This window comes from Myotis myotis, unplaced genomic scaffold (assembly GCF_014108235.1).
Source record: "Myotis myotis isolate mMyoMyo1 unplaced genomic scaffold, mMyoMyo1.p scaffold_m19_p_3, whole genome shotgun sequence".
Classification (NCBI taxonomy): Eukaryota; Metazoa; Chordata; class Mammalia; order Chiroptera; family Vespertilionidae; genus Myotis; species Myotis myotis.
The window spans coordinates 42,077,853-42,093,165 of NW_023416335.1; the positions used below are offsets into that span (position 1 = coordinate 42,077,853).

A 15,313-nucleotide genomic window follows, 5' to 3' on the forward strand; every position below is an offset into this window, starting at 1 on the left:
AGTAGGAGTTTAATAAATACTTGTTAAATCAATCTTTAACATGTTACTATTATTTCAATATTATCTAATTTTTCTGACCTCATAAAGTATTTACATCAGTTCTCAAGCCACTAAATTTTATCTTAGAGAAGAAACCAATAGAAAAGAAGGATATAGTATCTTCCACATGTTTGTCAAACCGTAAATATTCTAAAGTTTTAAAAGTTCATGATTTTACATGTCAAGTATACTTAGGTGAGCAGTGCTGATTTAATCTTTGTTCTTTTTCTCTTCTTTTATTTTGTAATATTACAGCTTCTAGAAAGGTCTCAAACAAACAAAAAATTCAAAAGCTATGAAATTTAGACTATGACAATAATTAAGAAAATGCAGAAAGGGCACTGGTAGATTTTTCAAAACTATTTTAATACAAGATTAATAGCAATTTTCTATCCAAATCAGAAATGAAAAATCTTAACCCAAATAATATTCATTTGACAGTCACATAAAATTTTAGGTTTGATTGGTGCACACATTTATCCTGCATATATATTACGCATATGCACGCAGAGACCTCACTATTAGGCCATTGTTAGGTTTCTTTTCATGGACATACCTCCTTGCAAGGCAAGGTCAAAGATTCCAGGAACTATTCAACTGTGAGTGAGATTCACATGGCCCCATGCTAGGCTGAGTTCTCATGTTGTAGCAAATCATGATATAGCAAGGCTCCAGAATGCATACAAATCAATACTCTATTTGTATAATTTGGCCTAAAACTAAACACTGGCTAATGTCTCCACCGAGGAGGAACACATTGCAAATTTATAAGTTATGGTCTCCTTTACTCTTCTGCTGGCAAAGCTAAACTACCATTTGTTTGTCTTGTTAAAAGTCAGGTCTGTTAGTGACTGTAAGTAAATGATAATGAGTTTGAATTTCTGCAAGTTGTAGATAAGTCAAAACTTGCATTTCTAACACTTCCACCTTTAATCAAACCACTTGACAATTAGCCTTGCAAATAGAAGTAACAAAAGAACCACAACTCAGGAATTTGCTAAGGTTTTATTCCTCCTTGGGGACTTTAGTTGGTGTTCAGTGTGTAGCCAAAACATGTATGTAATGGCTAAAGTATTAAAGTAGGCTAATGTCTGCAGCAGGGAATATAAATTAAATATCAGGGTTCTGTGACCAATAATATTTTCAGTTTGAGCTATAGAATGTTACTTTTATACTTAATTCGGCTTGTCAATGAATAATAGTGTTTCTCAGTGTAGACAAGTAGTATTTTCTATTCCTTACAATTAAAACAGGTCATACAAGATACTTATCTGGGTAAGTCACTGTAAGAGAGTCAGATTGCTATTGCTAAGGTTGTTTGAGGAAGGCTATAATCAAAGTGCCAACTTGACCTTCATTAAGATGACAGAAGGTTGTCATGGCTGTTCTTCAGTACAGAACCATAGCAGAGCTCTAATACGTGAATTTGTAATTCATTCTTCTCTGCTAAAGACTTTAGCCTCTGTTTAGCTTTTGTTGGAACATATACAAAGTATAATATACACCAATTACAGACGTGTATTTCTGTTAGAAAAATACATATTATAACTAAACATGTAAATAGAGGCACTTCAATAAGCTAAGTGTTTGCAGTTATGAGCATCACCCAACAAATTCTAGTTCCGACTTCAGTGAGCCCATCCCTCTCCACTTGTAACAGAGGTTATGATGTCATTACAGAACTTAGGAGACATCAAAGCCAAGAAGTCAGGTCATGAAAAATAATGCAGCATCATTGCTTCCCCTATCACAATGCTAAAATGAGAGAAATTAATTTGGCCAGAGGTGGGGTGGGGTGAGATGAGGTTCCAAAGTTCTTCTGAAATGGAGTAACTAGATTAAGTCTCATGTTAAATTAGTCTGAAATCATATGAAATATTAGAATGATGATAAAAACCAGAAAGTACAATTTGAATAATTTTGACCACATTCATGCAGGTGACTAATATTGTGGCATCATTAACTGATAGTCATTTCAGCTCTCTGCCTGGCTCAAATGGATCACTACATCTAACCATTATGAATACTATTAATAATGAAGGTGTTGAAACAAATGAAGCAGGTGTTTATATGTTATCTGTGTGTTTAGTGTGTACAGAACATGGGTTCAAATTCATTAATATAATGTGTACTCATACACATGCACAAAACCATTTTGGGTGAAAACACAGGGAAAACAAGGCATTCTGATCTATTTCATAGAAGACAATGCAGACACATTTAAAAAAGGAAAGACTTGAAGTTTAAAGCCATAAAAACAAATTATTACTCAAAATTCTGTCAAACCAAGGTTGATTTAATTTGTATTGCACCTTAATTATTTGGAGAAAGACAATACTGATTTCTGAACATACAATGACATGAACAACATAAATTGGTCCTTCATAGAGCTATTTTATGTGGAATTGGTGACCGAAAGCCAAAGTTTGGCAGTGAAATGTTTTTCTAGAAGTATGTAATGCTGAATTAGGCTAAATGTTAATTTCATAAAAATTTTAATGAAAAAATGCCACAAAGTCTCTCAAAATTCTACATTTCATATTTCATTAGGCATACTATAGCAATAGATGCTTCTAAATACTTTCAGTTTTGCAAAAGTGCTCAATTATACTTAATACTATTGTGCGCATATGCTCTACTTAAACGCGATGACTAAATCAATAACTAATTATAATTTTGATGAGGAAGGGGACTGAAAAATACCATTTACATGTCATTACTGCCAATGGGTTAATTAACAGTGAGTGACTGGTGTACTATGGTGTCTTAAAACGTTACTTTTCCCAACCCCAGATGCATCATAAAAACCAAGAAACATATGGATAGTCAATGTATTCATAAAGCCCCATTTTGGTTTATTTTGCTTCTCTCTGTCAGGGGAGCACAGGGCCTAGCTTTGGCACACTTGGGTGGACCAGTTAGGCTGTAGCTCTAAATTGGCCTCTTGTGTTAGGACATTTTCTCAAGTGCCAGGTAGGAATCCTAGGCTGAAGGCATTGTACGTGAAAACAATGGTTTTGCGTGAATAACACATTCTTTACCCATACAGCTTCCATCACCAGTAATGTCCTACATACCCATGGCTTTCTCCATGAGCTCGATACAGTCTGGAGCATCCAGGACAAAGCACGCTCATGCAAAAAGGGTGTGCCCTGGCAAACTTTTATTAAATGGACAGTTAGATACGTAAAAAGGTCTCTTTCTTGATTCTTGGTGCTCACAGATCATTGAAGAATCCCTTCTCTGAGCAGCACAAAACAAGAAGAGCTGGTTGACAAAACATTTTTGTTACAAAGGCGTGTCAACCCTGAGCTTGGAATTAAGAAGTTAAAATCTGTGATTTATATATATATAGATATAAAAATAGATGATCATACTAAGACTAAAAAAGTGAAAGAAATCTCCATGTCAATACTATATATATATATTTTTTTGTCTTGACTTTTTTTGTTGTGAGTTATTTTGTAAGAGAATGCCCTTGTGATGCAGAAACCAATTGACACAAAGCAAATGGCTAAAAATGAAAACTCACTGATGGGTCTAACTGCTTATCAGTTCACTAAAAGGAATCTTCATTTGGGAGGTAATGAGCACAGGGGCAGATACCAAATTAATGTCCAACCTATGGCTAAAGCAAAGCGATTGCATTTGTTGATGATTATTTTCCATTCAGATCTTTGAGGAGGATTAATTGATGGGGACGTCCACTAGTAACTGAAGATGAAGGGGAAATCTGTGCCAATTGGATCCAGTGGACAAAGACATTAAGAGAATTGAGGAGAATGGCACCATTACTGCATTTGAAATTGGTCAGGGTGAGGGAGGTGCTGAGTTACAGTAATATTTTGTGTCATTTTAAAGATAGAATTCAAATTTAGTACCAGTACCTCTAAATCAGTTTGGTGCTGTAAGGTTAGAGTGCAAGACAATACCTCCAAGACAACAGTGTGTTTTCACTTCACTAAAAACATTTTCAAACTTTCTTCCCATAGCATTTTTTTAAAAATGCAATGAGTCACAGAAAAGCTTACATTGGGAGTTGCCTGGTAATACTGAATTGATAGTGTTAGAGCTCTTTTATTTTTCTCTCTTGTTTGCTTCTTTGTTGAAAATGCAGTTGTCTTGGGGTTTGGCCTGATTTTATGAAGAATATTATTCCTACTTTTTTTTTCAAGTTGTTATAAAGGGGAGGGGGCGGGGATGACTCACAACATGAGATTCCTTTACTTCTGCAGCATAAAAGCAAATGAAGGTAAGAAAATCTCCTGGTAGAAAGATTTGAGTAAGAATTCTCTAGAATAGACAAGGTTCCCACAGATAGCAAAGGAAAGAGGAAGCAGTCCAGTCTGGCACCCGTTACTCTTTGGGAAAACAAAAAGGGAGGCAGAGTGCAGTACTGCTCTTCTCATAGAAAACGGTAAGTTTTTGTGGCATGGTCCATTGTCCAAGAGTGTAAGAAAAGAAGTGAGTTGGCTGTTCAAATAGCTAAAATGCAGTTTCATCTGACCAAAAACCCAGGATTATCTGCACAGTCTCTGCAGTGCCAGGACAATGCAGACGAGAGACGCTGAGAGCAGGGAGTGGCCAAACTGGGCTGCAGAAGAGTCTACTTCTCTCCGGTCGGGATCTACGGCAGGGGCCTCCGTGGTGACAAACTCAAACTCCGTGGGACACACGTCATCCATGCACCCACTGCCACTCCCCGAGCCACTGGATTCATCACCTGGTGTGGACAGATTGACAAAGAAAGTTAGACCACAACCTGGAAAGACTGGAGGCTTGTAACAGAATTGGGCATGGTAGTGGGAGGGGACAGTCCCCCACCCAATGGTTCCCACCCCATCGCAATAGTTTTTTTTTTTTTTTTTCTTTTGAGAGAGAGAGAGGAAGGAAGAGAGAAACATCAACATCTATCGGCTGCCTCCTGCATGCCCCCTGCTGAGGATCAAGCCCACAACCAGGGCGTGTGCCCTGCCTGGGAATCTAACTGGTGACCTCTTGGTCAATGCTCAACCACTGAGCAACACCAGCTGGGCTTGACTACTTTTTTTGACCTCTGTTCCCCTAAGAACAAGGATAGACCTTGCCTCAACAAGCCTCTCCCTTTAAACCAGGTGTTGATTAACGATGGCTTGCAGGCTGATCTGGCTTGCTGCTTGGTTTTGTATGGCCCACAACCCAAGAAAGATTTTTATGTTTTCAAGTGTTTGGAAAAAAATCAAATGAAAAATAATATTTTGTGACATGTAAAAAATGTGTATGTGAAATTTAAACGTCAGTGTCCATAGAGAAAATTATAATGGAATGTAGCCACAGCCATTCACTTATACATGGTTTAATTCTCTGTTCACACATGGCCCTCAAAGCTGAACATGTTTAATATCTGGTCCTTTACGAAAAAAGTTTCCAATTTCTTGCTTGAAACCAATGCCCAGGTGCCCAAACAGTATGTGGTCTTAGTGCAGCATCTTGCTTGCTCAGCATGCCTCTGGGCCTGTTCTATTCCCAATTCTTACTGCTTTGTTCTTTCCTGTTTCATAAATCCTGTGTGTCAGACCTGGGTCCCAGATCAGGCTCCATCAATTACTAGCTGGTGCAATTGTGTTGTTTACTTGTTTTCTTATTTCTTACTAGAGGCCCAGTGCATGAATTTGTGCTTTGGTGGGGTCTAGCTGGCCCGCCTAGATGGGGGCCCATCAGGCCAGGCCAGTGAGGGGGAGGGGACGCAGGTGGTTGGCCGGCCGGCTCCGCCCCCGATTGGGGTGTTGGAGGCCGTTAGGGGGTGGGGCCAGCGAGGGGGGGATGATCAGGGCCCAGATCAGGCTGGTTGGCTGCCACAGCGTGTGTCATAGTCACTGGTCGTCTTGGTCATTCTGGTCGTTCTGGTCGCTGGGCTCATATATATACATTAGTCCCCTCCACGAGAATGTAAACTTGCTGGGGGCAGAGACTTTGTGTCGCTGTGCACATGCCTTTAATGGTCCCTGGCATACAGCAGGTGCTCAATAAATAGCTCGTGGAGCAAATAAATGTGCCTTGGGCAGTTTACTCAGGTTCTGTCATTTTCCTCATCTCAGGAAATATGGACAATAGGATTAACTTGCAGAGTATGTGTGAAGACAGCCACCCTCATGAAATGTGCGAGGACACCAAACCCAGTGCTCACAATGATGCCTGATGGAAAACACATGGTTCCCACAGCAAAGGTGACCTGGATTTTAACTTGCTTTATTTAATTTAAGTGAACTAGGACAAATCAGTTAGCCTTGTTGAGGCTCTGTTTCTTCTTATCCTATAAAAATGAGAATAATCCAATTTATTTCACAGAATTGTTATGGTGTATAAGTGAGATGATGTTCCTGGGAGGACTCAGGAAACTGTAAACCTGGTAATGACATTTGCTGTTTTCTCCACTTGCTCAATGATTCCATGCAATAGCCCTAACTCCTCCCTGCTGGCTTTCAGTGATGACGAGCTTGCTACGCTGCTCCTGAAAGACTGATGCCATCTTGGCTGCTTGATGCTGCTTAAGTAAAAGCTAAGGTGATACAGGGGCTTCTCTAATGTATCCTGGCAGAGAAAGGCACAACTCATCACAATTTATTTTGTTTTAAAAAGGGACATCTAAATACCAGATAAGATCACTTGAATACAATCTACCAGGTTCTTAGCATTTCCTCTGATTTATCTTTAGTGGCCTTTACAAGGGGGAAAATGCCCATTAATTAAATTCAGAGAAAACAGAGTTGCTAAGGGGGTTGTTCTAAACACTAGTATCACGAACAAGAAGTAATTTAACCATTTCAAAAATATTATTAAAGCTACTTAGAATATTAAAAATGTGGTAAGCAAATAATGACAGGGGATTCCAGATGAGAAAAGTAATGGCCCCATCTCTTTCTGAGAGGAATCACAAATGCATGGGTGATTTTTCAAAATGTCAAAAGCAATAAAGGTGATTATGGCTAGAAGATGTAATAATGGTTTGTATGACAGACATTATTATAACATAAAGGGTCAAATTTGGCACTTGGTTTAGAGTTAAGTGACTCTCTTAGCTACTATGAATTTTTGTTTGTTTGCTTCTTAAGGGGAAATGGAGCAAAATCTCTCCTCAAGAATTTTCCATAAGCATTGCAGACTGACATGTATATAACCTCTTCAGGTAAGAGGAGAGAGAAACAAGACCAACATCAACTAATCCTTATGCATCTTGAATAATTTATTCTAATAGTCATTATCCAGATAATAAAACATTTTGTTAGCTAGAGAAGACAGAACAGATAAATTGAGATGAGTGAGGCTAAATAATGAGCAAGGGAGAAGCAGAAAAGGCGAAAACCTTGTGTTCTCTTCTGAAGAGGAAAGGAGAGGCATAGTAAAGAGGAAGATAAATAATGTGGTGAGTCTGAGAAATTTTATAGCAATGAAGTCTATCTGGTGGGCAATTACCCTGCATTCAGAAAATTAATTTTTGTTATTTAAAATATAATAAAACACTAAAATATTTCTGCAGGGGACAACTCAATAGGATGATGGCTAAGACTTAGATGAAACCTCTTTCTATCTCATTAATTCAGGCACACAAGCATCACCTTTGGCATCAGTGACCAAATTACAGAATCACTGGCAACTCCACATCTCATGTTTAAGAAATATTTTCCCGAGAACTCTCTCTGTAAGGGTGCTTACTTAAAAAAAACCCCAAAACTAACAAAAAAGTGCCTTAATAGTTATGCATCTGGAAACCATTTAGACAAAACCCATATATAGTTTCATATCAATGTTCACTTAGTAGTCTTTCAAGTCACTTCTGATGCTTTTATGATATTTAATAAAATAGTTAAGTGTGATATTGCATCTATATTTTACTATTTCTCTAAATATTTCAGATATAAATGTCAATGGTTTCTGTATGTGTATGACTGAATAGAGAGAACATAAATACAGTTGAATTAATGGCACATGAGATATTATCATAGCTCCTTTAAAAATGGCCTCTGTGTGGCCGGCATGGCTCAGTGGTTGAGCATCAATCTATGAACCAGGAGTCATAGTTCGATTCTCAGTCAGGGCACATGCCTGGATTTTGGGCTTGATCCCAAGTGTGAGATGTGCAGGAGGCAGCCAATCAATGATTCTCTCTCATCATTGATGTTTCTCTTTCTCCCTCTCCCTTACTCTCTAAAATCAATAAAAATATATGGCCTCAAATGAACTTCCCAACAACCTCTTAGGCAGGTGCTTCCCATTGAATAGTAGAGGAATGGATCAACTGGCAGATGAAACTCAATTTTAGTTTTGGTACAGCTGAATTCAATCCACTAAAATTTAGTGGGTTGCTTCCTTAAGACCAGCTATGATTTTAGTAATATCCTAAGTTTTGTGAATCAGAGCTTTCTGTCTAAAGGACTATAAACAGTTTTGTAGATTGGGCAAGGATAGCACAAGATGAAAGGTGCACATTGCTCTTAAGAGAAATGCTGGTATAATTTTCAGTGACCATTGTTCACTCTGGAGGTTACTGGTAAGGACTTTCTTACTTGTGTCCTGGAAGTTGACGTCATTGCCATTGTACGCATTCTTTAGTTTGTTGGTCATCACGCGGAGAGCCATGATCTGCTGCCTGATGAAAGTGTCGGGCCGGGTGATGTCCACGTCCACCTCAGGATTGTTGATCTGGTTGGTCAGCCCATCATTCATGATCTCAGGCAAGTATCTGCAGGGCACAGAGGGAGAGGACAGATCAGGATGAGGCAGGAGGGACCTGGAAACTGGATTCTGCCATGCTGTTTCTAACAGTGAGCCAAAACCTTGGTAGAATCAGGGCCCAGTTCTTGGAAAAAAGGCCGAAGTAAAACCTTGAAATAAATGTTCTCAGATGAAGATTGGCTAAAATGGCTTCACAGTAGTTTTTTAAAATGGCACTGAATTCTTAGGTAGGCTTACCTACAGATGAATGCACAATTGGGGACTTACAGAAATTATTACTTTAAATTAACTACTCTTTCTCTCTCCATCCCAATGTTAGATACTTAAGTCAGGAACTTGATAGCTTGCTTAACAATCCTGTTGATTTTGTTAGTAAGAACTAAACTTGCAAATTATTTATGATCTTACAGAGCTCTCTTATATGAGGATGTTTTTCTCAACTGAGGAGGCCCTGACCTAAGATTTTAATCAGAAGACTCTTCAGATAAAAATAACCATCTTTGGAAAGTTTGAGGAGTCACCAGTGATTGCTGGAATACTTGAGGTGTCCATCAGGGTTTTTATTTTACAATAGAATCTTGGGTCTAATTTAATATTCAGTAAAATAGAGGGTAAATCAAATGGTTCTTTAATTTTCTTACTTGTACCGAAATGGCAAATTTATATTAATCTTTCTTTTACTTGTACTAAAATGTCAAAATTGTCTGTTCTTCAAAGTCAACTGCCTACTCTGCCCAGGTGTATTTATACCGGGGGAAACCAAAGATCTGAGAAAAGTGCTTGGAGCCCTCTCTGACTCTGTACTCTCATGATCTGTCAGTTTTCCTTCCTCCTACTCCTCTTCCACCACTTCTTCTCTCATTTCCCGTGTCCCTCTGGAGTGCAGACAGCTAGAGCAGCCTCACACCGACTTCCCTGTTCTGTCTTCCCTTTTTAGTGCAGTCTGCACATGCTGTCTGATTAATCTTCATGAAATACAGCTTTCATCTTATCGTTCTTCTGTTTTAAAAGTTTTGATGATAGTGCCTAATGTCCACTGAGAGCTTATGGAAGCCAGGGGCTGTACCAAGCACTTGGACATGCATTTTAAAATCCAGTCTCCCAGCCATTGTAGGTACTATTTTATCCCCATTTTGTAAAGTAGAAAACTGAGGCATAAAGAGGAAAACATAACTGTGTAAAGTCACAGAGCTGATAGATGGCAAAATGATGACTAAAGCCTGGGCAGTGCCCCAATCCTGCACCATACTGCTTGTCAATCTTAAGCTCCGATCCATAGCAATCAAAGCCCATTTCCATCCCATCTCCCCTTTCTTATGCTGCAGTACTTGCTGTAAAGGACCTTCCTTGCCTTACAGAATCTACTCCCTGCATACATCTGCTGCATGCCTCTCTCTGCCGTACACCTTATCTTTGCCTACAGTCTCTTTCCCACTTAGATCCCAAATATCTTGAAGACCGAGGTCAGTCTTCACTCTCTCCTTAAGATATTTCCAGCTTTTAGGGATCTTCCCATTCCTCTGTAGGGCCTCCAGGCTCAGCTGACATTTTGTGCACAGCATCAAGCCACCTGCTAAGGGAGTAAGGTGAGGCTGAAACCAGCCCGAGTTCTGTGCTCATAAAGCTATGCATCTGCAGGGCTCTAGCCAGCAAAATGGGTACCTTTTATTTTGCTTTTGTTGGAATCCTTTTATTTTAGAAAATTTCAATATATACCAAAGTGGAGACAAGAGGATAACGATCCCCATGTACCGACCTGGGTGCTTTTCTCTAATTCCTGCAAAGGCTCTATATTTGTTTGTGCCCTGGTATGAGACAGGGCTACCCTCCAAGGGGTAAGAAAGAGAGTTTAAAGAAGAGACTATTTCTAAAGGTGTAGACAGGGTTGAAGGAAACCAGCTCAGGGTATCGGAGAGCCCTGGGAATCAACTGCACAAAAACTGAAATCACAGACAGGGGCCCAGTGACATGACAAGAACCATCATTAGGTTATGATTCCCTGACCTCTGTAGTGCCTCCTTCTGACCTCTGGCTGCTGTCTCCTACTGGCTGAAACCAAGTGGAAGCCAGCATGCAAGGGGGCCCAGGTAATTCACTTGGTAGAGATTCTCCCTCTGGGCAGAGACCAAGGTGGAGGGCTGAAGAGTGGTTCTCAGGGGGAATCAGGACGCCAGGCACAGATATCTGATAGGCTGGGGACTAACTGCTATTATTATCATTCTTTTACTGCCTCTACTACTGCTGCCTGAAAGCTGAAAAACACTCCCTTTCCCTTTTTTTGTGTGTGCTTCCTGTTTGCATATTCTTGTACAATACACTTAAAATTCTTTATTTTCCTACTGGTAACATTCCAAGTTCCAGAAACAAAAGGCTCTATCCATCAGTCTCCAGAAAAAGAAATAGAAACGCACAGAGAAACATACATTTAAGCCATTTGTTCAGCGATTGAAATCTTATGCCTGATGGGTTTGTGTATGCATTGGTTTACTCATTTTAAGTCAGAGGTCCCCGAAGAAGCTCCGTGTCTTTATCCATATCTTGAACAAAATCGATTTCCCAATGTTCACTACATAATGAATAACACAGCACACAAAGTGCATCAAAAATTCTTTTCCAAAAGGCTTCACAATATTTACTGCCTTAAAAAGTTCTAATTGAAATTTTTAAAAAGTCATGGAACTCTACATCTCTTCGTTTTTGCAGTAAAGAACTTCTGTGCTGCCTTTTGATATAGGTGATATACCAATAAAATTTTATGGGATTCTGAGATTGTTTTCCAGATCTGACTTCTAAAACGCGGCATTGGATTGACTATATTTGACATTCGATTATATGTGCCAAGCCCTGTGGTCTCCACCTAATTATTAAAGCCCATTGGAATAGACAATAGCCAGTCCAAGGCTAGCCTTTGCTGGTACTGGAGCGGAGAGGGGCTGAAAGGTGACCGTCGGTGTTGCCCCTCGACATTTAGGACAATGATTCTTGCAGCTGGACCTGTGCTGAGTCAGGGGGAGCTTTGTTTCTTTCAGATGCTGTGCGCGCTGCATGGCTGGCGGAGACTCATTTATCAGACGCTGACTGCTCTAGCTTACATTGGGAATGGTACCCCTGGGAGTCTGAGCCTACAGGAACAATGAGAGACTGCCAAATACACCCGGCCTCTAACTGTGCCTACTGATGCTCAGCCACTTACAATAAAAACAAGGAACGACGCTCTCGTGTCCTCAGCAACCTTTTCTCCTTTCTATGTATTCAAAGGGCAACGCTAGAGACAATGTGGGAACTTAAACTGAAAAACACTGTTGAACAGGAAAATGGCCATTTTGTCACTCCACAGTGCATCCTGAGGACAAATCTGTGGATGGCCGGTGTGCAGCCTGAAGGGTCTATGGGAGCCCAGGGCAGCACCAGGACTCATGAGCCCATTTATTTGTTGCCTCTCGGGGTTGATCTCTTTTTATAATGATCAGATACTGCAAGGATGGATATATGTCTTTGAGCTCATACTATTCTTCCCTTTATTAGGTTTTGCACCAGCCCTTTGGCATGACAATGTTCTATTTTTGCACCCTCACAGTTCTGGGAGGCATGGAAAGGAAGGAGACTCTTGCTACAGGTAGCTCAGGTTCTGAGGCTGGATGCACATTTACCTGGGGCAGAGAGAATCCAGAAAGAAGGACAACTAGGGTTGTCATCGTTTTTCAATGTTTCATTCTGTGGGGTGGCAAGTGGGTGGTACAGTCAAGCATAGTTTTCTCATCCTGGTTCCATGTATAGAGTCTAAGTTTTTGGCAGTTTTGAAGAATTATTGTTTTTCACATTTGCTGTTATCTGAATGTATATGCATCCCTCCAATTCATATGTGGAAAACCTAATGCTCAAGGTGATGCTATTATGGGCTAGGCCTTTGGGGAGCAAGTAGGCAGGGCTCTCAGGATTGGGATTAGTGCCCTCATTAAACAGTGTCTAGAAAGCTAGCCTTGCCCCTTCCGACACCTGAGGACACAGTAAGTCTGCCCAGAAGAGGGTCCTCACCCAGCCATGCTGACCTTGGACTTCCAGCCTCCAGAATGGCGAGAAATAAGTTTCTGTTGTTTATAAGATACTCCATTTGTTTTGCTGTGGCAGTCAAAACAGACTAAGACAGTGGTCGGCAAACTCATTAGTCAACAGAGCCAAATATCAACAGTACTTCTTCAAAATAGACTCGCCCAGGCCGAAAACCGACTTCTGCGCATGGGCCGCGAAGTTTCAATCGCGCCAGCACATGGTATTTTGTGGAAGAGCCACACTCAAGGGGCCAAAAAGCCGCATGTGGCTTGCGAGCTGCAGTTTGCCGACCACAGTTTGTCTTAGTCACTAAGACACCTCATTTCATATTGTGATGCAGGCTTCCTAGATCACATGCAAACACTATAGCTGATTAGGGGGGAAGAGCCTCAAGGGAAGGTAAGGGGGATGATGCAATAACCTTGTGGGTGGCTGCAGGTTCTGTGCTGAGACCTTGCCTGACAGAGCTGACAGCCTGTGTCACCTGAGAGACAGTACACCTGAGAGATAAAGACATGTGCTCACAGAAGTGTCCCACAGGCCAGCTACGGTGCCTGTCATTGGCAACACTCAAAGTCACTCCTTTCAGTTGCTACTTCCAGAAAGACCCTGTTGATATCTGAACCTGCTTGCTGGGAGGTAGAACACATTCACTAATCAATATTCAGTGTTTCTCATCACCACGTTAATGCTGGTAGTTGTTCTGATGAAAGGAGTTGTCTAGGGAGGGAACGGGATACACAACTTTCAAGGTCTAATGGGATTTGAAAGTCAGTCAAGTCTGAGAAGTGGGCACTTGTAAGGAATGTTAGTTTTGTGGTGCCCAGTGGATTGGGCAAGAGTCCAGGTGGAATCTGGGTCAGGAATGGGAAGAAATGGGGTCCCAAGGTGCTGGCCTGGGTTTGTTTTGGGGTGCCTGACACTTCCTCTGGCGGCCCCGGCCTCGAGCACACTTTGTGTTGGCAAAAGCAGTTTCAGTTCTGTTTTTTTGCCACAATGAGCTCTGTTCAATACATGTCTCTATAGTAAGTTCTAATTCTAAGCTACATACTCCTTCACCTTCAGCAGGTTTAAGAGTTGCCCTAATGTAAGCTGATATAATAGTAACACAGGTCTAAAACTCAAAAGTCTCCATAGTTCTTTTCCTGCAATCAATTAATTACCAAACTTTGATCTGATCTGAAATGAGGCCAGCTAGAGTCCTCATTTATCCCACTTAGTGTAAATAGTAATGCATTTTGCTGCAGACATGTAATGTGTTTGATTGTGAGTTCCAGCCTCAAATTCTTCTGGGAGCACTGCGAAAAAAATTATCCACTGTGATGATTTTCTAAAATCTAAACAATTCTGAATTCTGAGACACAGATGGTCCCAAGGATCTCAAATAAGAGATTGTTGTGAACCTGGGTATCCATAACCTCTTTCAGAAGCTTTCTTAAAAAAGCTAAGTTTTTACGTCACTCTCATTAGGATGGTCATTATTAAAAAAAACCAAAAAAATAAACTAGCAAGTGTTGGTAAGGATCTGGAGTGGAATGTAAGTGCTTGTCATTAAGCCTTTGGCTGCCCAGGCACACATTTCAAAAGACATCTATCTCCAATAAACATAATGCCAGTTGTAGGACTCAGCTACCAGCAAAACAACCAGATGAGGAAGTAGGCTGTCCCCATTCATGAAGGTCCCCTTTTAGAAAGCCCTGGGCAACCTGGATAACTGACCTCTTGAGTGACCACACATCTTCTTTCCTATTTCTAACTTCAGCTCATATGCTCTGAATTAGCCAATGAAGAGTGAACCCTTGAAACCTTGGCCACCCCACTCTTGAATCCTAATAAAGGCAGAGCCCCAGGTCTGCTCTCTTTCTCTCTATCCATGATCTTGCTGTGAGGCCCACAGGCATGACATGCATCCCCCAGGACCTGTGAGTGATAAATCTTGTTCCTCCAAGTTCCCTCCCCTGATGGTTTCTTGCTAAAGTGCAGTGATCATAATAAGAACTACAAGCGCAAACCCAGCTGCAAATTTGAGCCCCAGCAGAGGAAATGTCTGTGGAACTTGCTGTGAGTGGTGTGTGTCTGGGACATGCAGCATGCATTCCCAACCAGAGGCAATGTCACCAATGGCCTCGAGACTGATGGAACATGGAGAAATTGGAGGTCTTTGTGTATGGCTAGAGGGAATGTAGACAGGTGGAAGTGTCATAGAAAACAGTGTGGCAGTTTCTAAAAAAATGAAACACAAAATTACCATATGATCCAGCAATTCCACTTCTGGAATTCTTATTCCAAAAGGATTGAAAGTAAGTACTTGAACAGATATTTGTACATCCATGTTCATAGCAGCATTAGTCGCAATAGCCAAAAAGCCAAAGCAACCCAAGTGTCCGTTGATGAATGAATGGATAAACAAATGTGGTATATAGATACAATACATTCAGCCCTAAAAAGGAAGGAATTTCTGGTGCTGGCATGGCTCAGTGGTTGAGTGTCAACCTATGAAAAAGGAGTTCAT

At 40.7% G+C, this 15,313-nt stretch overlaps 1 protein-coding gene across 1 annotated transcript in view; it reads right to left on the minus strand.

Annotated features, from left to right (window-relative positions):
* Positions 1–386: 386 nt before the first annotated feature.
* The window catches only part of GPC6 (glypican 6), a 1,123,860-nt gene continuing 1,108,933 nt past the window's right edge, over positions 387–15,313 (minus strand). The window contains exons 8-9 of the mRNA XM_036297016.1: positions 8,583–8,758; positions 387–4,762 (exon numbers count right to left, since the gene is read on the minus strand). Coding sequence (XP_036152909.1) covers positions 4,560–4,762; positions 8,583–8,758 — 379 coding nt within the window. The 3' untranslated portion in view covers positions 387–4,559. The remainder of the gene's footprint in view (positions 4,763–8,582; positions 8,759–15,313) is intronic.